General features: G+C 36.7%; 1 protein-coding gene across 2 annotated transcripts in view; it reads right to left on the bottom strand.

Moving 5' to 3' along the window:
• Positions 1-27924, bottom strand: part of TNIP3 (TNFAIP3 interacting protein 3) — a 103979-nt gene that overhangs the window by 67133 nt on the left and 8922 nt on the right. For both annotated transcript variants that reach the window (XM_045055920.1, XM_023252839.2), the window contains exon 2: positions 25584-25669. In XM_045055920.1, the coding sequence (XP_044911855.1) occupies positions 25584-25669 (86 nt within the window). The remainder of the gene's footprint in view (positions 1-25583; positions 25670-27924) is intronic.

The raw sequence follows: 27924 nt of genomic DNA, 5'->3' as shown, positions 1-27924 counted from the left end.
AAGCAGACTCCAGGCTCTGAGCTGTCAGCACAGAGCCTGACGCGGGGCTCGAACCCACAGACCATGAGATCATGACCTGAACCGAAGTCGGACGCTCAACCGCCTGAGCCACCCAGGCGCCCTAGAGACTATATACTTGAGAGCAGTATAAAAATTTTATAGCAGAAATTGTTTACCTTTCTACTTAATTATTGATTAAATATTTAAACTATATCAGCTTAAATGTGATATTTTTCACATCTGTTTTGAAGTTTCATTTCAAGACCTGGTTGCCATTCTTGGTTTTAATTTATGACAGTCTCTGGGTCTGCAGCAGCATATAGTGAACCAATGAAGACTGGGGAGTGAGGCAGCTCTCCCATCAGAATCTACACCAGTTTGGCTATGGATATTGAGGAAATAGTGGAATCAGTTATGAAGACATTCCTTCTGTGATAAATTTTTGGAAGATTTCATAACAGCTTTACCAAAGTTATAAACTGACATGATTGATAATTTAATGTCTTCTCCTATCTCCTGATGGCATGTTTTCAATTCTTTTGTGTAGTTGATTAGGTACAAGCCTACTTTTCGTCAGATCCCTTACATTCATTTTGTTACAGGCAGTCCCTCCTATGCTGAATCAACTCAGGGTCACTTATTGTGTGTGGAGTAATGCTATGCATGTAATAAGAACTGTGTCTGAAACATACAGAAATTTAAGTAGGTTCATCCGCTGTTGGAAATACTGCATTGATTGAATGAAGCCTCTAGAGGGCACTCTGCATTCAGTTCAGGTGAAAACCAGTTTCTGATGTTGCTCACATCTTCATTTTGAATTTTGAGGGAGAGAGAGAGAGAGAGAGAGAGAGAGAGAGAGAGATGTGTGGTGTACACATGTGTAATAACTGATGCCCATTTCTGTTTATTTTCTTTTTTAAAACTTAGAAAAATTGTATTTCTTTATAGGAATTTTTTTTTAAGTTGCAGTCACTGTTTAACATTTATGCCCTAGACTTGTACCAAATAGATTTCCTCCTATAATTGTAAATCGGTTTATTAAAAATTTCAATAGTCCATATTTCCTTTTTTTGTAACATTCATATGAATCTAAAATGGATGAACCTAGAATTTCTTTTTGTGTCAGAAATTAAGAAGTATTCAGAAGGCTGGTTAAAAAATGGGACAATTTTAGCATCAAAATAAATAATAAGAAGAATACATTATAACTCATTAATTACAATAGGAACTCATTAATTAATTTATACTTATAAGGATTTTAAAGCAAACCTAAATAGGACCAGGAGAAGTCTTTTCTTTACACTGGAGTGCCTACTAATAAATGTAGAAGAAATTATGGATTAGAAAATCAATATTTGGCAGACCTCACAGTAATAATTCAAATAAGAAATATCAATGGATGCTGAAACTAGTGGCTAAAATTTTGATGAGGAATGGAATATTTACATAATTCATAGGATCTCCCTCCTGTCAATACTTAGTGAATACTGAAGGAAATACTAAAGAATAACTTTACATTGGAGAATCTTGGCAGGCACCACCTTAGTCAAATGATCAAGGTTAAAATCACCTGTAATGAAAAAAATCCAAACTCTGACCGTCTGATAAGATGCATTAAGAAAAAAATAGCTTCACATCTGTGGTATTTTTGCCCAAAATGCATAATCTGAATCTAATTATGAGGAAACATTAGACAAAAACCAATTGAGAGACGCTCCACTGAATATCAGGCCGTAATCTAAAGTGTCAGGTCATGAAAGTCAAGGAAAGATTGGGGAACTATCTCAGACTGAAAGAGACCTAAAATCATAAAATATAAATGCAATCTATGATTGTGAGTTGCATCCTTTTTTTTCTATGAAGGGTATGAACAAAGTATTTGGCAAAAAATTGAATGGGTTTGAGGATTAGAGGGTAGTATTGTACCAATGTTCATTTTCTGAATTTATATCACTTTGACATAGGATTATTTTAAGCTGAAGGCAATTAAGAGTAGAAAAATACAGGAAGAATTCTCTGCCCTTCCCTGATCTCTCTAAAAGCAGAGCATAAACTTCCCTTTGTGAAGGTGGCATAAATTTCACTCCTCTTGTGTACCAAGGATACACAAGGTACACAAGGTGTACAAAAGGATAAAAAGAGAAACTTTTATCCACAGAGATGGAGAGCCAGCACCGAAATGAATCTGCATAAATAAACCTTACTAAAATGGCCCTTATCATCCACTGGTTCCCCCATATACTTCCTACTCACTTCCCTATGATTTATCTTCCTTTGAAGCTCACACCCTCTTTCCTTTGTTAAGAAGTATATATACGTTCCTGAATCTGCTTCTTTAAGCTTCACTTCTTTTCTGTGAACTCCTGTGCAAATAAAAATACTAATAAATGTATATTACTTTTCTCCTGTTAAGCAGCCTTTGTCAGTTAAATTAGCAGGCCCCTGATACTAAACTACCCTACAAGAGGGTAGAGGAAAAGTTTCTCCTCCCAGATAGGTGATTATCTTGTGGTTACACAGAAGAATTGTCCCTGGTGGTAGGAAATGCACACTAAATCATCCAGTGATAATTTATTTCAGAATGGCTCAGGAGTAAAAAGCTCTTTGTACATTTAGAAATTTTTGATAATTTTGAAATTATTTTAAAATTAAAAAAAAACACTTAAAATATTAAACCTACAAAATAAAATCTGGTTTGATGCTTTAATTATCTCATGCTCAATGTAGGAATCATTTTATGAAAATGAAATTAGCATTTCATTATGTAACAGCCGCTAAGACACAGGCCAATAAATCTTCTTTGAGATTTGTGAGATTAATGCAGACCAAAACAAAGATGATTAAGTGCTTTGTTTTACTTTTCTGAAAGAATGTGGAGAAAGAGCATTTGTATGAATCAAATTACTTTGATGATCTGTTCTAGCCATTCCAGAAAAACAAATGAGCTATTTTCATCATAATATTTAAAGCCCAAGTAGGAAAAAGCACAAAATAAAAAAACAAAACCCCCACATTTTGAATGTCTTCACCTTTGCTCTGTAATGGCTGGCATTTCACCTTCCTGTGGACTTAGAATAAACACGTCAGCTCTTTTGAATTCTCATATTATAGAAGCCTACTTTTGGAAATGTGGGTTAGTGTTAAAATCCATGCTCATTAGAAAAACAAAAGTCTCATAGAGACTTTTTTCTTTTAATTCAATAAATATTTCTTTAAAACCTCTTTGTGTGAGACCTCTTAACCTTCGAAATTAACCAAGACTGTCCTCATCTTTTTGGATGAGTTGTGAAAAGAAAGAAAGGTGCATAAAAGGGGATTTTTTTTTTCCTTTCATTAATTACCTTTTTTTTTCCACACAAGGGTATGACCTTTGACACACAGGGGTTGAAATCAGTGTTTATCACTGTATTATTTTTAGTTGCAAAAGTTATAAAATTATATGGACCTTGTCTATTCATTTCTGAGTATAGAGAATGGGTTATTTATTTGTAGGTGAAATGGAAGAAACACTGGCTTCTTTATGTTTTTCCAAAATATCAAACCATTGAATTCAGATGGGAATTATCAAGGGTCATGAATTATGTAAGAAACCAGCAAAGAAAAATAATTTTATTATTTGGTATAAAATTTGTTTTTGTTTTTCATATATCTTTACAGGCTTTATATTAAAGCAACCTCTAGTATTTGTATAAATGCAACTATACGAAGACTAGAAAAGGAATGACGAAAATTGGGTAGGTCAGAATACATGGCAGTGGGAGTGAATCTCACATATAACTGGTATTTCAGAGATCCAGTGGAAAAAGGAAAATCTTCAAAGGCCAAGTGGCATTCTGTAATAAAAATAGGGACCAAGAGGTGGATGAGGTGATAGGTTTTATGAGTAATGACAGGATGGATAGCAAACAGTAGCATTCACCTAGAGACATGACATTCACCCTCACTCAGGGATGTTTGTTGAAATATGACAAACATAAAGTCATCCTGGCCAGGCTAGTCATAGAGATGGCAGCATTTATTGAGCATTTATTGAGCCCAGCATTGCACCCAACATTGTATATGTCTTATCTCATTCGATCCATAGACGTCTCTCCTGAGGTTGGAACTGAATCCCTTGTCTTACAGTTGAAGAAACTGAAGTTCACGGAGGATGAAACAATTTGCCCAAGCTGAGCTCTTAACCAATGCATTCCATTGGTCAAGGATTATGTGTAGACTGCCAAAGGTAAAATCTTAGATCATAGTGACACTGGTAGAGGTAGATTTTTTTTTTTTCAACGTTTATTTATTTTTGGGACAGAGAGAGACAGAGCATGAACGGGGGAGGGGCAGAGAGAGAGGGAGACACAGAATCGGAAACAGGCTCCAGGCTCTGAGCCATCAGCCCAGAGCCTGACGCGGGGCTTGAACTCACGGGCCGCGAGATCGTGACCTGGCTGAAGTCGGACCCTTAACCGACTGCGCCACCCAGGCGTCCCAAGGTAGATCTTTTTTAAAAGCAGTTTTGTTTGTTTGTTTGCTTGTTTTCCTTCAACAAATTTAAAAAAAGAAAAAAAAAAAGACAGTAAGAAATGTAAGATTTGGTCCTGAAGAACTAAAAAAATTAGGAACTGGTACAGGAAATAATTGTGTGTGGTTGACCACATAATGGAGATCATAGCACAATTAGATTCAGAGTTCCAATGAGATTTGGAAAGCCAAGAAATTGGTCAGATTATTTTTAGAAAAATGAAATTATAAATGTCCAGGGAAAAGAGTTTAGCTTTGTAGATGAAAAAAATTTAATTGCTTAAAAATACACATCCATACCAAATATAAGCATGAATATTTGGCACAGTCAAATCTCAACAATGCTGAATAAATAGGAAAAACAAGTATTTTAATACTTTGTAATAAATACTTTTATAATAACTATTAATAAGAATACAACTTTAATGTAGAAAATTTAGAATAAAATGATGGTAGACTTACTCTATTTTATTTATAAAGCCACATGCATTTTTTTTTTGCAAATTGGGATTAAGGGTATATAAACTTTTATATTTTACTTTTTCTGATTAATATATCGTCAGAGTATTAAAGGCCTTTCCTTCAGTAAAGAAATCTGTGAGTAGAAAAGGAATTCAGTTCAAAGCATTCAAGAATAAACATGAACCATCTTGGCTCAAAGTAAGAGGCTTAATAAACATCAATAAAATACGATGTATTTAAGTACAGCAAGACAGGCAAAAACCAGTCAGAAGGCAGTGTGACTATCAGTACAATGTAAAAGCTGATTTATGGAATTGTTGAATCACTATATTGTACACCAGAAACTAACTATACGTGGACTAACTGGAATTAAAGTGAAAACTTATGAAAAAAAAAAATGAAAACAAGCAGATGGATGTTTGGAGTTAAGAAACTTGATTTTCAACTTTCCTGTTAAAGATTTTGTGTGTTCCTCAACACCTAAGTCCAAGCTCAAGCACACGTAGGATCTATTCTAAGTCTAGCTATAAAGCTACACATAAACAAAACATTGGGATTCACCCAAAGATTCTGAAGGAATTTGAGGGAAAATTTAGGAATCCTTCTCAAAAAATGTTAGCCGTCAGGAAAGAGAAATGAGGATGGCTAATATTATTTTAATTAATAAGAAGAACCATATAAGAAAGGCAAAGACTTTACCTGTCAGCAATGTAATTTCATGATATAGATCTACTAATATGAAAGTAATTTAAGCTACAGAAAGAAATCTTTCTGTAAGGACAAATCTTGCTTCACTGAATAAACACACATGTGAAAACTTCACTAAGATTGTAGGTAGGCAAAAGCAATTTTAAAAATTGAGTTGCATTAAAAATGTTTTGTCGTGTTTAAAAACAACAGATTCTAGAAAAGAACTAAAGGGTGTAGAAAATAGATATATTTTTGGGTCAGTATAAATATTTGGTTTCTCTCAGGAATCTGGGTTAGGAGAGATTTTGTTTTGTTTTGTTTTGTATGAAAATTACAAGAAAGAAAAGTAAACAATGGCAACAACATTTTTAAAGGCTTTTCAAACCAAAATGCTAAAGCAAAAGCAATAAACTACAGGAAAGTTACACAAGCTTATGGAAATAGACCGAGAAGTAGTACACGACTTTCATTAGAAGGAATTACATTTAGAGAAAAAAACAACCCAAAACATATTATTTACTTATGAAATCATTCTCACAGCTCTATAGAGATTAAAAAAAAAAAAAAAGACTGGATTTTTATCATTCAGCTATTCAGCAGATAATTATTGAACACCTACTACGTGCCAGATGTTCTTCTTGATGGCTGGCACATTATATCAATGAACAAAAAAGAAAAAGAAAATCCCTGCTCTTGTGGAGCTCACATCCTTAAAAACAACAATAATTATCCGGCCTCCAAACACACTTATCAGTGAATTTGCTGTCAGGTACGTTAATAAACATGACTCAGAAGATGATCCAGTGAGGGCCAAGTACTGATCAAGAAGATTAATTGCTTTAAAATAATTAAAATTTTAGTACATCTGTTTGGAAAATATGAATAGTTTTAAAGAGAATGTTAACAAAATCACGGAATGCGTTCTGAGAACAACCTGTCTCTTCAAAAGTGACTATGATCTGCATTATGGCCCTAGAGTTGATGTCATAAAACACATAGCTCTGAAGTATTTAAATCTTTTTAAATAAAAAGGAAGAATTAGGGAGGTTCCTCAGAAAGATACTATCTTGAACATGTAAAACTTCTAAAGAGCTCTTTTGAAAAGGGTACAGATCCTATGATGGCTGGAAATACAAAGTTGTAAAAAACTTAGGGGGTGATTTGGTGAAACTCAAACAAAATAAAAAAACCCTGCCTGGGCATGGAGAGGGTCGTGATCGCAGGGACCCAGCAAGGGCAAGAGCTAGGAGAAGTTTAATAAAATGTAACAGTTACTGACAGCAGTTTTTATTTAAAAGTAAAAGAATTCGGGCATGAAGCCTGTAAGAAAAGAATGTTGCTCCTCTTGTAGTTTGGCGATGCCCCTGCCTGGCAGAGGTAAATGGGCTGGTGAAACACAGACCCCACATGTCCTGGACGTGAGTCAGGGGTCAATGAATTAGGGAAGTGGCAACTAGCAACCATTGATTAAAAATTTCAGCCCGTGACAAGTTGCGAGGTGTGAGATTAAACTTATAACTGAACTGATTATTATCTCCCCAATTCTCCCACACTCAGCTGGAACTGATTGTGTGTGCCAAGCTGCAACGCCTAGAGAAGAATGTTCTAGAGAAGAGAAAACAGAGCACGTAAACCCAAATTCACAGTGCTCAGAGGTGAAGCATCCCTTTAATACTCTCAATAAGAAAGGAAGCTAAGGGAGCTTGATCTTTTTGGGGTGACTTCGGAGCAGATAACTTGTCAGGGGAACTGCCAGGGTGCAGTTGTTCTGGGTGCTGCTGTGCTGTGTGACATAGGAGGCGGGGGAGGCTGGAATGTCACCATTCCCCACTTGCCACGCCAACAGCTCTGGGGAGGTCTGCATACACCCAGAAGAAGGGGGCCCCTGTTTCTCAAACACACGACGCACTCTATGGGCTAGTGGTGCCCTGGCAACTGTGTCCCCTCTGAAAAACTAGAGTCAGAGGCAGAGCCCCTCCCTGGCACCACTGGGGTGGAAATTTGGCAGCTCTTCTGTTTGTGTGTCGAGGCACTGAGACCACTTTGAATCAGTTCCTTTACTGCCCCCACAGGGATACAGACATGCTAAAGGAACTTCCTCTGGCCGATTCTCACCCAAACAGGGGACACCATCCCCACCTGAGAGTACTAAGTAATGGCAGCGAGTTCCTAGGACCCCTGCAGAAGAATTTTTACAAAGAAGACATTTTACAAAAATGACAAATTCCCTTTGCATACTCTTTAAGAATAGGACTCTTAACAGTCCAAGATTTCTCAAAAACGATGTAGTAGGGCCCTCAGCAGTCTTTATTTAGACCCAATTTCTCAAAACCGTACCTAGTTAGAACTTGTCAGGCTGAGGGGATTTTCCACGCTTCTAAGCAACGTTTTTCATCTTTACACAGAGTTTTGGCCGTTGGCAGCTGCAGGGCCACTGGCAGTCTCTGGATGCATAAAGAGATCCCTGAGCGCACAAGCCCTGACCAGCAGGCTTCCAGTTCCTGTAGTGCTTTTGGTAACCACCAACGAACTGCTGATCAGAAAACATCCTTTTCCTATGACAGAACAATCTAATTCAAAAGAACTCTGGCTGGCGCTTACTGCATGATTGATTTATTGACCAGGGAATTACTGCGGGCAAACAGGCACGCTGGCTATCCTTTCTTAAGCAGATTTTTGGTGTGTTTGTTTGGTTTGTTTTTATTCCGTCAGAGAGCTTTTTGTTTCTTTTCATCCATCAGATTTCTGGAACTCCAGCCTAGCCTGGTTGGCCATTCCAAGTCCTCTGCTCAGACTCTATTAAGAGAAAAACCAGAACTGTACTGGAAAATAATGTATCTGAGGTAGAATTAACCGGGAGGAGATTATCACAAAGTGAAACTGTTCTTTGGATATGCTAGGTGAGAGTGAAAGTAAAGGTCACTTTTTGGTAAGAGACTCTGAATATTAGTAAAAATGGAACTGTGTGTTGGGGAAGAGAGTGGGAGTTGAAGGTCAAGGGGGAAATTTGGTGGCTGCAGTAACTATAGTTAATTTATGAATGGACTCTAAGCTACGTCAGTGGATGCTTCTGATGAGCCTGAATGAGTAGAGGGCAAGTAGAGGAAGTTTTGGGGTGTGAGGAAAGTCCAGAAAAGGTGCTAATCAAATGTTCCACAAAAGGGAACAACTGGGTAGCCATGTTGATGCTTTATTTAGTGCTTGGAAAGGACCACAGGAAGACTCACGATAGAAACCATGCAAGACGGCATGTGGTCACTGGCCTGCTTCTGACAGAGCAGCAGGCTCCAGAATACATCTGGTTATTAGGTATTCTATTGGTATTGTGTCTCATATGTTTAAAATTAATTTCTAAGCATTATTTTGCATGCTTCAAGAAACAAAACACAAAAGCAAAAGAACCCAAAACAAACAAACAAAAAATAAGCTTTCTAAGAGGAAAACGTAACTAATGGTTCTTCACTATGATTTTTGCTGTAGGCAAATTTAGAGCTGGAATACTTGTAAGTTTTCTAGACAAGCCTATCACTGTTTCAGGCAACACGAACAACTTTCTCCCTGTTGGTCTTCCAAGCCTATGTGGTCATGGAAAGAGCCCTGGACCTGGAATTGGAAGATCTGGATTCTAGATGTGTCTTTGCCACTACCTACCTGTGATTTGGGCAAGTACTTAGCTCATTTTTTGCCTAAAAATTAATGCAGTTATTCATTCAGTCAATGGTCATAAACCAAGAAACTGCTAAGTGCATGTGGCTCTCATTTTCCTCATATGTAAGTTAAAGGAACAACCTTAGGTCAACCCAATATTGAAATCATATAATTGATTTAAAAATGTCACTTTTTTTCTTTTTGAGAATGGAGATGAAAATCTAGGTTCTCTGGGGATGCCTGGATGGCTCAGTTTGTTGAGCATCCAACTTCAGCTCAGGTCATGATCTCATGGTTTGTGAGATCAAGCCCCACATGGGGCTCACTGCTGTCAGCACAGAGCCTGGAGCCTGCTTCAGATCCTCTGTCCTCCTCTCTCTCTCTCTGCCCCTCCCCTGCTGTGCTTTCTCTCTCCAAAATAAATTTTAAAAATCTTAAAAAAAATCTAGGTCCTCTGGTATGATACATAAACACTGCATATTTATCAAAATATTAAGCTATGTATTTTTAAAAATTTTTTAATGTTTTTATTTATTTTTGAGACAGAGACAGACAGAGCATGAGCAGGGGAGGGGCAGAGAGAGGGGGAGACACAGAATCCGAAGCAGGCTCCAGGCTCCGAGCTGTCAGCACAGAGCCTGATGTGGGGCTTGAACTCACGGACTGTGAGATCATGACCTGAGCCGAAGTCAGATGCTCAACCGACTGAGCCACCCAGGCACCCCAAGGTTATGTATTTTTAATTAATAAACTTTAAAAAAAATTTTTACACTATAAAAGTACATCTATTTTAATAAGTATGCATTAGAGAAGATAAAAAGAAAACAATAATATTTGTATTCTTCCTTGAGTTCTACCTTACTGTGATAATTAGTATTAACATAAGTATTCCATATTTTTCCCTATGCTGATAACAAATATAGGTATATATATATATATATATATATATATATATATATATATAGACAATATTTCCTTTCTTTCTGTTTTAAAATAAAAATATATAAAAATAAATAAGTAAAAATATAGTCATATTATACATTACTCTGCTAATTATTTGGTTATTCTGTATTACTCTGAACATTTTTTTCAGGTTCATACATATAGCTCTAACCAGTTATTTTTAATGGCCAAATATTATTTGAAAATTATGAATGGACCAAATTCATCTAATCATTTCCCTATAATGGAATATCAAGCTGTTTCTAATTATTTTTTTCCCTTTTAATCTCACTACAATCAATATGTAATAGAAATATTTATCTAAATATATTCTTACACAATGATACTTTATTTATATAGAATAGATTTACCAAAGCCAGATTGTTGGGTTAAAGGGTTTGAATGTTCAAACTTTTTTTATTAAAAATTTTTTTTTTCAACGTTTATTTATTTTTGGGACAGAGAGAGACAGAGCACGAACGGGGGAGGGGCAGAGAGAGAGGGAGACACAGAATCGGAAACAGGCTCCAGGCTCTGAGCCATCAGCCCAGAGCCCGACGCGGGGCTCGAACTCACGGACCGTGAGATCGTGACCTGGCTGAAGTCGGACGCTTAACCGACTGCGCCACCCAGGCGCCCCAGAATGTTCAAACTTTTAAGAATGCTTCCAGGTTACTTTCCAAATTGGTTATAACAATTTTCTTTTCTATCATCTATGTGTAGGACTTATTTTGCTACGAGTTAGCTCTAGATGTATTAATATCTTTGCCAAAATGGGTATTCCATTGTTGTTTTAATTTGTGTTTTCCTAATTACCAATGATGTTGATCATATTTCAATATGGTTATTATTTATTTGCTTGTTCTATTCTATAATTGCTAGTCCTGGTTCTTCACTGAACTTCCCTATGGGCTCCTTTTTCTTTCCCATCTGCAGTAGTTCTTTGTCTAGCATTTTCACAGGTATAGGGGTCATAGAAAAAATAAAAACCAAGTTAAATGGGATCGGGACTATGGGTGTTGGTTTGGGGAGGTAGGAGTTGTAATTTTATATAGGTGATCAAAGGCAGGGCTCATTGAGAAGGTGACATTTGAGCAAGACTTACAGTGAGTATAGGAGTGACCCATGTAGCGTACTGGGGAAGCAGTATTTCCAGTCAAGGTAGCCACTAGCCAAGACTCTAAGGCTTGAGCTTGCTTGGTATGTCCAACAAACAGCAAGGAAGAAGGTATGACTGGAGTAGAGGGAGCTAGAAGGGGGGCTGTAGCTGATAATACTAGAAGTAAAAGGGAGTCAACCCAAGGAGGGCTTATGGGTATTAAAAAAGATCTTGGTGTGTGTGTGTGTGTGTGTGTGTGTGTGTGGTGAGCATAACAATGTATAGAGTTGTTGAATCACTATGTTGTATACCTGAATGTAACATTGTGTGTCAACTATACTTTAATTAAAGAAAAAAATCTTGGTTTTTATTCTGAGGAGATGAGGGTTTTGAGCAGAGAAGTGGTATGATGTGACATATTTTGGAAAGATCACTCTGATTGCTGTGTAAAGGGAGGTAAAGGAAAAAGGTATAAACTTATTTGGAAAATAATTGCAATAATCCAGGCAGGGATACTAATGGTTTGGATTGAGTGGTAGTGGGGATGTGGAGAGAAAAGGATTGGATTTGGGGTGTAATTTAACCAGAAAGAGGAGGAAAGGAGGTGGGGGTGAGAGAGAAAGAGAGAGAGAAAGAGAGACAGGGAGGTAGAAAGAGAGAGAGAGAGAGAGAAGAGAGTTAGATAGTTAAAGGATGCCTCTAAAGTTCTTTTAGACTAAGCACCTGAAAAAAAAATGGAGTTGTCCTTTATTGAGACAGAGAAGAATGAGGGAGGAGGAAATTTGAGATACTTAGAGAAATAGAGGTTTTTTTTTTTTGAACCTCTTATTTTGGATGTCTTTAAAAAATCCCCATGAAGACATACTTTTAGTTATGTTGATATATGATATGTATCATATATTCAAATGATATGAATATAAGACTTGATCAAATTTAATCCTCACCTTAAAATAATAAAGAAGCCACAGTTATTTCCTGATTTGCAGTTAAGTTAAATATAATGATGATGAACTTCTTCCTTAAAGATAATCTACAAATTATTCGTTATTGTCAGAGGCATTTTATCACAGACACATTAGTGTTTTGATTTTTTAAATACAAATGTATTTAAAGGTGTTGAAATGTTAGACTTGGATCTATTCTGGGTTTTTTCTTGTACTAAGCCCCTGAGGGTACAGAACTATCTAATTTTGTATTTATGGGGTTGCCTCTTGACATTTTGACTCACAATAGGAATAAACTTAAGTATTAACTCCAAAGGGCAAAGGGCTAAGAACAAAATGAGGTGGTCAGGTAAAGGAAAATCTTCTCATTGGAAAAGAACAGTCATGGAGGGTCACATTAGTGAGAATATCTTGTGTATGTGGTCTAGGTTTGTGTTTTTTGTTTTTTGTTTCTTGTGTTTTGTTTTGGTGTTTGTTTTTTTCCCCTGTTTTTTAGCATTGTTAACTACTGGCAATTGAAAAGATGACCCTGAATGTTCAGAGATTTGTTCAAAAGTACAATGAAAACAAGCACAGGATGAGTAAAAAACAATGGTCAATGATCTATTTTAACCTAAAACATAAAGAAGACATTAAATTCTGACAATTATAGAAGGAACTTCTAAATCACAGCGAAAAATTAACAAGTCTCAGAAAAATCAGAGAAAATTTAATTAAGGTTAAGCCTATTCAAGCCTGGTAGAAACCAGGACAGACCAATACATGATTTATAATAGGTAAATGTCATTGACTTACTCTGTTATTGACTAATTCTATGTAGGTGCTATGTTTCTTTAGATCTTACTCTCCACATTACTTCATAATGATTTTTAAGTGTTTTATTTAACTGCTTCAGCACTGAGTTAAGATGTTAGTGAATGAAAACAAGGATAACAAACATGCAGATTTGAGGCATAGTTGACCAGACAGAGGAGCGAGGGCAATTTACACACGAAGGCCAAAAACTGGGTGTGGCATAATAAAAGTATACGTGGTCTTTGGCCTTTGTTCTTAGCAGACCTCCTCAAACCCTTGGAGTTTCCTGAGTGATAAGAGTGTCTTGTTATTCACAGGGAGCTCCTTTTGATCACACCTACATTTATCCTAGTGAGGTGACCCAAGGAGGGACTCCTAGAGATCTTTGGGCTGGCTTACTGAGAGGGCAAGGAAGCCCAGTCCGGGCTTCCCCCCACCCCCATACCTTACTTATGCATCTCTTCCTTTTGGCCTTTCCAGAGCTGTATGCTTTCTAATAAACTGGTAAATATAAAAATGTTTTATTGTGTTCCGTGAGCCATTCTAATGAGTTATTGAACCTGAAGAGAGGTCTGTGGAACCTTCAAGTGTATAGCTGGTCAGTCAGAAGTATAGGTGGCTGTTGGGGTTTAACGTGGGGTCAGTCTTGCAGGACTCAACCCTTAAACTGTGGCACCTGTGCTAATTCCAGGGCGTTAGTGTCAGAATTGAATTGAATGAATTGAATTGAACACCCAGCTGGTGTTGGGAGAATTTGGTGTGCAAAAAATCACTCATTTGCTGTCAGAAAGAAAGATGTCCACAAAGGGTATAAGTGCTGTTTATATTAACCCAAATATCATCATATATAGAAGGAATAGTGAGCCCAGAGGAAATAACAAGCCTCCATATTAGCCTTATACATTCAGATCAGTAAAATTATGGGAAATCTCACACATATTTATTTGTACTTCTGAAGTTCCATAAAATAACTGTAGAAGAATCAAGATCCTCTACTCTTTGATCCCAAATGAGGTGAGATAAATATCAGTTACATCATTTTGTTATATGATTTTTTATTTACTCACTCAACAAATATTTATTAAAGTTTACTATAGGTCAAGAATTGTCTTAGATGTCCCTTATATTTGTTATTGTAAGAAACAAATCCGTGACACATTTTTGGGTATTACGTATAATTTACACCTAATCTCACATGACTGCTTCTAAGCGAAAATTACTGAAAGTTGAAAATACTTTTAAGGCAACTGTTTTCTATACCATAACCTAATTTGGTTGCTAATTGGTTGTTTTAAATAGATCTGCATGTTGATTGAATGCTTACTATGTGTCAGAAGCTCTAAACGTATTATCTTATTTAATACTCACAACTATGATTATCCCCGTTGGGAAGATGAGACAATGAAGATTTTAGAGAGATTAAGTAACTTAAATAAAAAGTGTGATTTGAACTCAGGCAGTCTGACTCAAGAAACCACACTCTTAACCACAATACTGATTTTAAGTGGTGTCATTGAAATATTAGATGCCCTTTTCTTGTCAATAAATAAGACCTTCTGCTACCAGCTTTGCTCAGAAGGGTAGGTGTGCTGCCCTGAGCCATTGATGAGAAGGGGTTTCACCATCCTCTAATAAATTATGCCATATAATACTTTTTAAAAAGATCACCACTGTATAGAGATGAGGTAACTCCTTGTACACTCTAGAGCATTTCCAATAGTCTTCAATCGAACTAAGGTTGATAATAACAGCACTTGTGCTTCTCTAAGGAATACTTACCAATACATTGCCTGGACTTCTAGATGCCTATTAGATATTAACAGCTGCCTCATCCAAATTCCTCCGCACATTCTCCCAAATCCTTACAGATCAACAAGGAGAGCAAATAAAATCAATAACAGGAAACTGCAGCATAAATAAGTATCTTAGGCTGCTCAGACTTCCATGACAAAATACTACAGATTGGGTTGCTTCAACAAGAGAAATGTATTTCTCAAAGTTCTGGAAGCTGGAAGCCCAAGATCTCTTAACAGTGGCAGCCCTGGGAAGGCACCACTGAACAGAGGGCATGAGATTTGGAAGAAAGAAGTGTCCTGTGGAATTTGGTGGTGAAAGGATATAAGCAAACAAGCGGTGGAACTGAACCCTAGGGAAATAAAAATCAGAATATACATCAACCTCAAATACATCAACTACCAAAGAAAAAGCAGTTATCTTTATCAACAGAAGAGGGTTCTCTTAGACTAAGAAACCTAGTAAGACACACTCACCATATCTACACAGAAACACCTGCTATACCCAGTCCAGAAAAATGATTACAGAATGACAGGCAACATCCATTAAAAACTGAAAGAAGAAAAAAGAAAATGACAATCAAAAGGTTTTAGCTGATGAAAATATTCTCCAAAACAACAAACACAGGGTACCTGAATGGCTTAGTCAGTTAAGTGACTGACTGTTGATTTTGGCTCAGGTCCATGATCCCATGATTTGTGGGTTGGAGCCCCACGTTGGGCTCTGTGCTGACAGTGTGGAGCCTGCTTCAGAGTCTCTCTCCCTCTCTCTGCCCCTTCCCTGCTCTGCCCTCTCCTTCTCAACAATAAGTAAACATTACAAAGTGTTTTTTAATTAAAAATAAAACAGAGGAAGAGTGCAATAAAACACCTCTCCTCCAACATTTCTAAATAAGTATTGTTAGATATAAAAGAGGACTTTAAATCATAAATTCAGAAAACTCAGGACAGAAGTGGAAAATTTTTTTTTTTAATTTAAAATGAGATATGACCAAATTCAGGAAAGAAATTGAAGACGATGATGAAAATCATCTCATAGATGAAGCCCAAATTACAAAGTATCCAAGGGAGAATAGATCTGATGGCAAGTCTAATAAGATATTTTGAGTAGAGGAAACAAAAATAAAATGAAAGGCTCAGAAAGAAAGTACTGAATATAGAACAGCAAAAAAGATCCTATATACAATGGATTTTCCTCAATTAAGAAAAATAAAATAATGGAGTAGAACTATTGTTAAAACTGTAATCAAAGGAAAAGTAAAACCTTAAAGTTGTTGTTGAAAGTGCCCATCATATACCTTGGAAATTACAAGTCAGAGTCTAGCAAAACTGTTTACTTTTAAAGAATCAGAAAAAAAATATGTTCATCTGGGAAAAAAAAATACCAAGAAACTTACAAAGTTTCTTGACTGAAACATACAAAAACAAGACAAAAATGACACAGATTTTTTTTTTAACTTAGGAAAGTATGAGTAAAGAATTTTGCATCCAGTGAAGCTGTTTTATATGTATCACAACTAAAGGAAATTTTGGCAAAAGGACTGTTGATGAGTATTAAAATAGTAGACCTAAGAATACATCCAGAACTAAAACAAAGGCGAGGACGAATATGAAAAAGTGTTATGTAAATTGTATGTGCTCTTACAAAGTGAAAGTAACTTAGAAAAAGAAAAAAAAATTGGAGAAGGGAAAAAGTAGATATTAGAATAAGTTCATTGATTGCTGCATAAGTTATAAATAGAAGTCAACAAATGTCATTTAAATCTAACAAATAGTAGAAGACTAATTAAGGAAAAAAAGATCAAGGGAATTTTAAGAGTTATTAGCACAGAGTTAGTCAACTACTAAAACAAAAATACAAGCTTTCCTAAGTGCAAAAATAAGTACCAAATCTAAGCAAATAAGACAGATTAAGAGAAACAAAGTAAATCTGATATTAATGTTAACATCAAATAGTAACACAGAATCGAGAACAGATACACTGGTCTTATCAACAAATGGAAATGGGATTAACTCGGCTACTTAATAAACAGGATTTTCAATGTGGTTTACAAAGCAAAACAAATCTATGCTGAACAAAAGACACTCCAAAACCAAGGGATTCAGAGAGGCTAAAAGTAAAGACTGGGCTAAGGCTGAGCAGACAAATGAAAGCACCAAGAATGTTGGGGTTGTGATCAGTAAGGTAAAATTCAGAGGCAAAGCATTAGATGAGACAAGTTAACACTCTGAAATTAATTGGAAGTAAATACACTTGATAATTCACCTATCTCTGGCCATTAATTTGAAAATGTCAGATAACATTAAACACCAAGTCTCACTTATGAAATAATTCTTACAATTGATCTTGACATACTTTGTTTCAGTAACGAGCAGATAAACATTATATCAATAAGGTGTATAGCACACATGAATTTAACTCTTCTTTTCTCGAAACCCTGTTAGAATCCCAAGAAATGAATTCTTGAAACTATCATTAGCCCACAAGGACAAAGAGAACTGGAAAAGGAGACACCAGTAGCTGAGATTTTCTTAATCACTTTCTAGAAGAAGAAAAGAGGTTTCAATTGAATTATGGGGGCACAGGAAGTTAAAACCAGTCTCTTTAAAGAAAGATGCCGGCAAGAAGTGAGGACAATTTTCTCCAAAGAATTTCTGAGAGGCTAAGCATTTGAAAGGGCTGAAGAAAAAATGGGCAACAAGGGAAGTGATTCAGTGTCTGATTTTGGAGCACTTGAATCCCTCAGGTCTCTTCCCACAGGAACCCGTGCAGCCTGGCAACCATCTTTAACACTATATGCGTAGCCAGAGACTGATTCTTTTGGGAAGATAAAACCAAAAGCCTCTGGGCTCAGGGACAGAGGCTCAGTGGAGGACAGAGAGGGGTGAGGGAGAGGGGTTGCATGAAAATCTACATAGAAAACTGTAATAGAAGATCTCTTCCCACGTTTTTGCTCACAATACCTATAACCAGCCATATGTCTCAAGACTACACATTTGGAAAAGTCCTCGCTAGAAAAACTGAACAGCCAGAAAAGACCCAATGATCAGAAGTTCTGAGGTGGTACAGAAAATTCTAGGAAGTAAAGGTGCACTATAGGCCAAAGAGTAACAGTCCAGATTGGAGAGCTGAACAAGGAGTTCAAGAAGGGAGGGTGTTAGAAAAAACAGCATCTGAAGGGATTGACTGTAGAGAAAATATCAGAGGTAGGGTGTCTCATTTACTGAGGAGGACTTCTCGAAAGTCAACCAACTAAAGCAGCAGAGCAACTTTTAACTCAAGTGAGGGAGAACATTCTTAGGAGAGAACTTTTGACCAGACTGAAGTAGTACTTGGTTCAACACTAAATAATATGTGGAGCAATACTAATAATGCAGAAAAATTACTCTCTGTATCCCTGCAGGGAAGGTAAACTGGTGTTATTTTGCTTGAGAGCATTGTGAGTACATATAAAAAGTCTTGAGGTTTTCCAAACTTTTATTCAACACTCCCCTTTTAGGAATTTATCCAAAGAAAACAAAAGTGAATGTGCACAAAAGTTTAAATACAAGTGGGCTCGTTGTAGCATCGTTTGTAATAGACAAAGATTGAATTCAACTCAAACATGCAACCAGTTAAATAAACGCTGAAATAGTTATATAACTGGATACTACTGAGAAATATTTACCTGGGAAAATATTTATAATATAACATTAAAAAAAATAATAAAGGGGGGGGTGCGCCTGGGTGGCTCAGTTGGTTAAGCATCCAACTGCGGCTCAGGTCATGATCTCGCAGTTTGTGGGTTCGAGCCCCACATTGGGCTCTTTGCTGACAGCTCAGAGCCTGGAGCCTGCTTCAGATTCTGTGTCTCCCCCTCTCTCTGCTCCTCCCATGCTAATGCTCTGTCTTTCTCTGCCTCTCAATAATAAATAAATATTAAAAAAAAAGTTTCAAAGACAATCTTTTGCTATGGTCTTACTTAAAAATTTTTTTTTAATGTTTATTTATTTTTTTGAGGGGGAGTGGGGCAGAGAGAGAGGGAGACACAGAATCTAGAGCAGGCTCCAGGCCCTGAGCTGTCAGCACAGAGCCTGACGCGGGCCGGAACTCAAGAACTCTTGAGATCATGACCTGAACCAAAGTTGAATGCTTAACTGACTGAGCCACTCCGTTTCCCCAACAATGGACCTATTTTTAAAGAAAAAAAAAAAATGGAAAGGAAGAGAGAGATCTGAAATATTCAGTAGTTATTTGGGAGAGTGGGTTTAAACCTGAGTTTTCTTTTCTTTCTTTTTTGTCTGTATTTTAAACATGTAAAGCCTTTTGCATAAATAAAGCAACTGTTAGAGTGGCCACACATGGAAAGAACTGACTTATAGCTCATGTTTTAATATTATAATTAGAAAATAAAAACTACTTTCAAATAGAAAGAAAAAGACAAGGAGGATAAGAAGATGGCATGGTGGCAGGTTATTTTGTAATGACCAGAAAATGGTTCCCCTTGGCATAAAAATAGAGCCACCTTACAGGCTAAATTAATCCCCAGGTGTCCCCTTACTCAACAAACATTTTCAGGGCACTTACCATGCACGCTACTCACTGTGATCAGCTCTTTTCCTATTAGAAGCAACTAACTATTCAGCAGATAAGACTTGGAAGCAGTTGGAAATAAATAAGAATCATATACTTTTCCGTGTAGATTGTAACCTACTCTAAATGTAGACATGAATGTGTAAAGATGTTCTGAGCTGTGTAAAATAGTAAACAAGTGTAAGTACAATTATGAATAAAAGCACCCCAACAATGTCACATTCAAGTATTAATAATGACAGCATAGGGTGTGAAACTTAAGTTTTGCTGCTAATATTTATATTTCTTTTCTTGCTTGTGTTCTAAAATAAAGTGTGGTAAGGTATAGAGCAAAATGAAAACATTTTTTAAAAGGCAAGTAAGCCAAATGGTTTCAATCTTAAAATAAGTTTTATTTTGTTTTCTAATGTGCTGGTATCTTCCACAATGATTGAAAACACCACTCGGGTAATATAAAGAGAATGAGGGATCTTACATGGTTAAAACAATGGAAGCAGTTGTGCTCGGAAAGCAGATGTCCCTGGCTTAAGAATATTTTCTAGACATGAAACGGAAAAATAAATCTCTAGTCCAGTTGCCTTGGAAAGTGAGGTGATGTGTGATGTAAGTAATTACAATCCTAACAGAGCAGTATATTCAGAATACAAAGTGGTAGGCAGAGTATTATATCAAAATACAAATTAGCAAATGATATAAATGTCTAAGAGTGGGGAGTAAAAATTGATAGCAAACAAATTCTGAGCATAACATATCTACTCTCTAAAGTAAACCCATGTTTGAACAGACGTAGCTAGTTTTCGAAGCAGAAGCCTACCAGAGATGAAAAGAACCCAGTTTACTGAGGGTATTAAATTTAAATTTTCAATTTATATTAAGGAATAAAAGAGAAAGATCTAAGCCGAAACCAAGCTGAACTTTCTAAACTCGAGTCCCTTCATTTTTTTCTTCATTATTGTATCACGTAGTGTATTCACACAACTTCCTGTCTGAACAGCACGAAAGGAATTGTGAATTTGTTATTTCCAACTGCGCTGAAAATCAGAATTTTGCTAATGCGGTACCTTCCATCCTGTTATTGGGCTTTGAACTGTGTCAAGTTTGAGCCATGAAAACTGACTATACTGGCTTAGAAGATCTGTGTATTTAATTACCACGTTGGAGGAGATGCCTTTAGCTTAAATTCTGAAGCCTTCAGCACAAAACGGCAACTCTGAGAGCTGCCAAACAGAAAGAGTTGCCAAACGGAAAAACTTATACATAACTCATTCAGCTGGCTGTGTGTTGTCTGTGACCTGCCCAGGATCTGGTATAGACCTCTAAGCAAGCTCTGTCTCTCCACAGTTAATATCAAAGACATTTCTATTAAGATAAAAGCTGGCAGATTCAGTTTCCAGATACACAGATTTCATGCTGAGAGGCAGAACTTGTCCTTCCCAGAGAACTGATAAGTAGATTCTTTGGAGGATTCTAATTTGGTATTCCTTCCAACAACATCTCCCCAGCACTTCCTAGCACATAGTAGGGATTTTACAAATGATTGTTGCATGGAATCAAACAAAGAATTTATGGAGGTATGAGGTATTAAAAACAGGCAGAACAGAAGATATGCTACAGAGTTTTCCAAAAGTCCCTTGCTTAAATCTCTGTGAATTTATCCATCCAATAAACATTAATTTTACTTAATGTGTTACACATAAACACATAGTTGAGATAGCACTTTCTTTTCTCAGAAAGAGAAAAGACTTAGACTATTGTCCAGAAACCCAGTATGACTTTGGTTTTTTATTAGTTTGAATATCTATAACTCATGAAAAACTGACAAATTTGTTTTGTGAACTTTAATACTGAAACTGCTTAAAGCATGACTAAGAATTAGTAAAATTTATGAGAAAAAATGATGATGTGTGATGTTCTGTGAGTCATTAAAAATACTTACTCAGCACTTCAAGATCAATTTCTCTTCTACCCCATGAAACAATATGAATGGACAGAGAATAATCTCTGTTTGTCTGAGAAAGTAGATGGTCCCATTGACTTGTCTGTGGACAGCAACTGTATAAATGGCCCTTTATTCTACCTTTCCAAAATACTTTAATTTAAGGTCAGGTAAGAAGGCAGTTAAAAACAAAGAGGCCAAAGGAATTGTAAAAATGCTGATGATATCATAAAAGAGATCACTTTAGCTTTTGCTCACCACATACATAGTCTTGCTCCAACAAAAACATCTGCCTGTCACCCCATAAAAGTCCCTACACTTCTCTTCCCTTTATGAGCAAAAAATGGAGCTTTAAGGGACACTTAATAGCCAGCAGCTGTTTGACTGCCAAGTACTGCATCTGGAGGGGAGTGTAGTATTCATATGGAAAAAAACAAAACCAAAACAAAACAAAAAACAAAAATCCCAGCAACTATCGCTTCTTTTTCTGTCCCTTCCCTCCCTCCCTCCCTCCTTCCTTCCTTCCTTCCTTCCTTCCTTCCTTCCTTCCTTCCTTCCTTCGAGAAGGACGGGGGGAAGGGCAGAGAGAGAGGGAGAGAGAGAATCCTAAGCAGGCTCCACACCCAGCAAGGGAGCCCGACACAGGACTTAAGCTCACGACTGTGAGATCACGACTTAAGCCGAAATCAAGAGTCAGAGCTCAACCAACTGAGTCAGCCAGGCATCCCTATTGGTTAATTTTCTTAAAGTACACCAGTGCTTTGAATAAAGAAATTTGAGCACTTTGAATATGTGGAAAGACACAGGAGCTCCTTAAGTGCATCTGAAACCAGTACATTGTTCCCAGAAAGCAACGAATAACTGAGATTGTATTCAATCGTGTTTAGTACATAGGTTGAATGAGTGCTAACATGAATAAGTTTAAGGCCACGTAAAAGACACTTCATGAGAATTTACCATTCACTTTATTTTTCTGAGATTACCTCTATTTGAGGCTATAATGAATCACAGTAGTTTTCCTTGCTAGGCTATAATTTTCTGAACACACAATTCATTGAAAAATATAATTCATAAAATAAAATGTGAAGACAAGGAAACATCTACCTTAGAAAAATTAAGATGAGGGCCCCTGGGTAGCTCAGTCGGTTAAGCATCCAACTTCAGCTCAGGTCATGATTTTGTGGTTTGTGGATTCAAACCCCATGTCAGGCTCTGAGCTGACAGCACAGAGACTGGAGCCTGCTTCGAGTTCTGTGTTTCTCTCTTTCTTTCCCTCCTCCGCTCAGACTGTCTTTCTCTGTCTCTCAAAAATAAATAAAAGTTAAAAAAATTAAAAAAAGAAAGAACAATTAAGATGGGGAGCTAGCCGGGGGTGCCTGGGCGTCCGACTTCGGCTCAGGTCATGATATCCCAGTTCGTGAGTTCAAGCCCTGCTGCAGGCTCTGTGCTGACAGCTCAGAGCCTGAAGCCTGCTTCGGATTCTGTGTCTCCCTCTCTCTCTGTCCCTCTCCGACTCGTGCTCTGTCTTTGTCTCTCTCTCAAAAGTAAATAAAAACATTAAAAAAATTAAAAAACAATAAAGATGAGGAGTTGGCAGTATAAAAGTACTTTAAAACAAAGACCAATCCAGGATCATAATATGTTGAGTGGGATTGCTTTTAAAACAATTTGCTTTGACATCCTGTTAAAGGGTAATGTAAAAACTATAAAATATTGTATTTACTTTGATAATCTCCCACTGGGATCAGAGTTGTTTCCTCCACTTTTTACTTTCGCTTTAAAAAAGAAGCTTGGTATGACGTCCATAATATCAATATGTAGTGCTTCAAAAGATGGAAAGTTATATCCCTGCAGAACTTATAATGGTTCAATTAGAAAGGAGTCCATGCAGAAAAGCAAGAAGAAAAGATGACTCAGCACTCACTATTCTGTTGTTGCCCTCTTGCCTCTCATCTCCTTTTTTACCTTTCTTTTTCAACTTGCCTGAGACAAAAACAGACTACAATGTCCGCCTCATCCAGTCACCCTTCTTCTGGACCCTGAGTCATAGCCACCTCAAAATGTTAACTTAAAAAACCATCTCTTGAGCATTTAAAATTACTTACTCTCTCTCTTTCTCTCAGAAATACAATTTTTTTTCTTACCGTAGAAAAAAAAAATATGTTAACTTCTAAATTCTGTGTAATTTTCATCATCGGTAAATAGAATCTCAGCATTAATGTGCACTGAAGGAGGAAGCAACAGAATAAGACTGAAGAGGGAACTGAGTTCATACGATTCTCTGCCTGAAGAAAAGGTTAGTCCCTACCTCTTTATAGAGTGGATATACTGAAGACAAAGCTAAAGATATACATATCTTCAAAACACAGAAACAATGGATCTGTCTTCTTTCCTTCCTCTACTTCCTCCTTCCCTCCTTTTTTCTGTCCTTTCTTTGCTTTTCTTCATTCTCTTAAACTGTAAAAGTTGGCAAATATGGGCCTTTCTACCAACGGAGAATGGGTATCATCTTTCCTAGAAATCATTCAGCATCATAGATTGTATTCTATGCTTCTATAATATCTGTAGTATCTTAGAGGTTGTCAATATAATCAGTTAATCCCCAGAGTACTCCTGTGATATAAATTTATATTTTATTTACATGTTGTAAAACTGTATGAAATGGATCAATGCTTGTTTGTAGACCTACTGTTAAAGCAGGTTATGCTGTTGTATGGCATGTTCTTTGTCTTCAAGTGGATAAAATGTTACAAGGACACGAGACTTACACGCCCAGCACCGTTGTAGAATAATAAAGAGTAGTACAAAATAAAATGCTAAATTTATACAATTATAGGATAAAATGCTTGTTATAGATACTGATTGAGAGGGATAAGAGAAATCATCATTTCTATATTTGTTCAAGTTCCTACTCTTCCCCCTTGCCAGTTTTAAACACTGTAGGCAGATTCGCCTGTTGTCAGTCCCCTGTTCAAAATTTGTAGTGGCTGCCCTTGTGTGTGGTCATGATCCTCATATTGGAAGTACATATGAACCCCTTTTCATGAATAGGTTTTCACAGATCCGGAGCCCTGGACATATGCCTCAGACCGAGGGGCTTATGAGAACCCCAGTTTGAGAAACACTGACTTATTTCTTCAAATAAACTTTTACCTGAAAGAAGTTTTGTCTTTCTAGACAGAGAAACCTCAGCCTACAGAATAAGTTCTTGGCTATTTGGTGTCTCACTCAGGATGTGTTTTGTATTACATGCCAGATGTGGAAGCCGCAATTAACTGCTCCCTTGGTCCCTTCAAAAGTCCTCAACTTTCCTATGAGGACATTTACGCCTTCAACCTGGAACACCATTTTTTCTCTTTTGCATCTTTTCTCCCATCTTATTTTTGCCAGAAGTTAGGCCAAACAACTCCTTCTTCACGCTTCTCTTTACGTCTGCAAAGAGGATTCTCACCTTCCTCTGATTGTTTAGAGCAATATATCTGTGCCTCACTTATGAGGCAAACACTGAATATATATTATCCTGAGGTATGTGCCTGGCTTTTTACCTGCGAACAGCAAACAGCTAGAGGATAGAGTCTGTACCTGATTCATCTTTTGCATGTAGCTAGCAAATATCTTGCACACAAAAGGTGCCAAATAAAAAGTCGAAGAAATAACTATACAGGTCAACGAATAGGATGAGGCTTGAGACAAGCCATAAGGGGTTGATTGAATGTGGAAAGTGACTGACAACGGGATTTTTTGCTAAAGGATTTAGTAAATTTCTCACCCTATCCATGAGCTAAGGATTTTATAACTGAGGAGTGAAGATACAGCTACCTCTTCACCTTATGAATAAAATAGAGTTGTTTTCAAGGAGAACATTTCTGCTATTCAAGAGAAATTATCTTAAGGTCCAAACTTGCCAAGGGAAATTTACCAAATACTTAAAAAAAAAAAAAAAAAAAAAAGAAGAAGAAGCAAAACCTCCATAAACTACCATAATTCTTGCCCATGAGATAGCAATGAAAGAAAATGTGTTCAAAACGTCCACATTGTTCTCCATCCTCTTTTTCTTATCTACTCTATATGGTTTGATCCAGATAGGTTCTCGTCTACTAATAATAGACTCATCATCTCTGACAGCAGAAGTGCTCCAGTTAGAACATTACTAGGAGAGGCACACACCGTCTAAATAAAATGTCATGGTTACCTTTCAGAATCCTCTTGCTGATTGGTGAACATTACCAGTCTCTCTTCGTGTTTCTCGTTTTTGTTTATGCGTTGTCCACATGGAATCTAAAAGGAAAAAAAATATGAAGGACATGAGGCTTGGATGTGTCTCAAGGGAAGATAACCATGTCAGTGACTGGAGGAGAAAAACCACCCGTTAAATGCATTTTTCATCAAAAATGTTTTTATTCTCATGCCTTGTTTTCAGCACTGCCAATTATGAGAAAACAGACCACAAACTTGCCTTCTGCTTAGTTTCAAGCAAAGGTAAAACGCTGGGTATAAACATTAAAGACTCAGTCTTTCAGTTAAAGAAGAGTCTTGTGACAGGGAGAGATTGTCCAGGAGCAGGTAAAAGAAGGCTGGACATTTCAACATAGGTGCCATAAACTATTAACATTGTTAGACTGACATGTTTGTAGTTCAATTAGCCACAGCCCAGGAATGAGTTTTCCAGGAGTGCCTCATGACCCATGGACACCAAGAACTTTCTTCTCCCAACACCATTCATTCCAGCTTTTTCTCCAAGGAGAGCTGATGGTTATGTCTGATTTTCAGATAACAAGGGAACTGGTAATGTGGCCATTAAAAGAGAAGAAGGAGGTAAAAAGAAAACTGTATATAAGACACAGAATCCCCCCCCCTTTTTTTTCTTATTAATTGCAACTTAAGCACCAAACTCCAGTCTAACATTACATAGACGTCATAGTACCTCATGGGGCTTATAGTAGATTCTTGAGAGTGAAGCATTTGAAGACTGTGTATGCTTTAAAAGCCAATCCCTGCAGGCACTTGACACATTTTAAATGCATCTGGAAACCACTAATTGCTGTGATCCCATTAGAAAATTCAGGCGGTTCAGGTCTGTGGGAAACACGAAGCCAGCTTGTCTGAGTTTTATGAGTGTCTATTTAATTATAACAATAACCAAAAAAAAAAAAAAAAAGTTTGTTTGTTAAAACGATCTTAGAAGGATTTGTTTTAGCTATTGGCAAGCTGTCTGTTCATAGCGTGGGAGGGTGGCTTTTTTATTTTGTTTTGTTTTCAGCTTGTGACAGCTGTTTAAAAGTCATCTGTTACCACCATGGTAGCCAGTTGCTAGATGAAAGCAAATGCCTTTCAGGACTGTTGTAGGAATTGGACCACCAACTAGTCCAGCTATCTCTTAACTATGCAATATTGCAAGAGTGCCCAGTTGTTTTATATGGCACTCTGGAAATATTACACAATTCTGCAAATGCATCGAACAGGCAGACAGAGGAGGTGCTACTTGACAAAGAGTGACTTGCAGAAAGTTCCTGTACTGTAATTTCTGGAATTTTTTTAAATTAAATTAATTAATTAAAATAAATTTGCAAAAAAAGTTGTTTAAAGTGTCTTCAATGCTTTCGTTATTTTTAAAATTACTTTTTAAAAAGTACTAATGTCACAGAAGACTGGAAATGATACAGGAAGTCTTGGAGTATCAGAGAGTCCTAGAATTTGAGACCTTAGAGAATACTCTGAGAATTATGATGCCATCACTTTACAAACCTGAAGAGGACAAATGATTTGGTTAATTAATGGCTAATCTAGGATTAGATGTCAAGCCGTTTGAACTCATAGTCTATGATTTTCTACTGTGGTTATAAATGAACATTATACAGATTAAATTTCAAGTTTGAAATAAAGAGAGATCTCATTTTAATACTAAAATATTTTGAAAGTAACATACAAAAATTTCACATTATGAATAAAACCCAATAAAAATATATTTCTCAGGCAAGGATACTGTATTAACTGAACTAACTCTGGTAGTAAACAACCCCCAAAATAGCATATGGAGGGGTAAATTTCCAGATTTGGATTTTTTTTTAGTTTAAGATTCACAGATAATACCTCTGAGGCAGTGCAAACACACAAGACTGGTATTATTGCAAAGGTATTAGTTTACCGAACATTGTATTTCCTTTCTAAAGAAACTTTTCATCTGCTGAGATTTTACACTTGTAATTATTCTGTTTAGGAAGTCAAAATATCAAGTAATGATAATCAAGAAAGCTAATAGCCCAACCATATTATAACTTCCAATAGTTTATCTGTTTCCACAGACAGAGATACTTTTCCAATGGAACAGACAGAGAAGACAATCAGAAAAAGATAGCAATTAAAGGACTTCTCTTTCAAGTGGAAGTAAATAAAATCAAGCCAACCCCAAGGACACAGTGCCTTTCTTAACTCCAGCACCTCATTTGTTTTAATCATAGAGAAAATGAACCATTTCTGAAGTCTCATAAGACTTAGCAAATATTTGTGTGCCTCTGAACTTCATCTCCACTAAT

This window comes from Felis catus, chromosome B1 (genome assembly GCF_018350175.1).
Source record: "Felis catus isolate Fca126 chromosome B1, F.catus_Fca126_mat1.0, whole genome shotgun sequence".
NCBI lineage: Eukaryota > Metazoa > Chordata > Mammalia > Carnivora > Felidae > Felis > Felis catus.
This window is presented reverse-complemented; position numbering and strand designations above follow the sequence as displayed.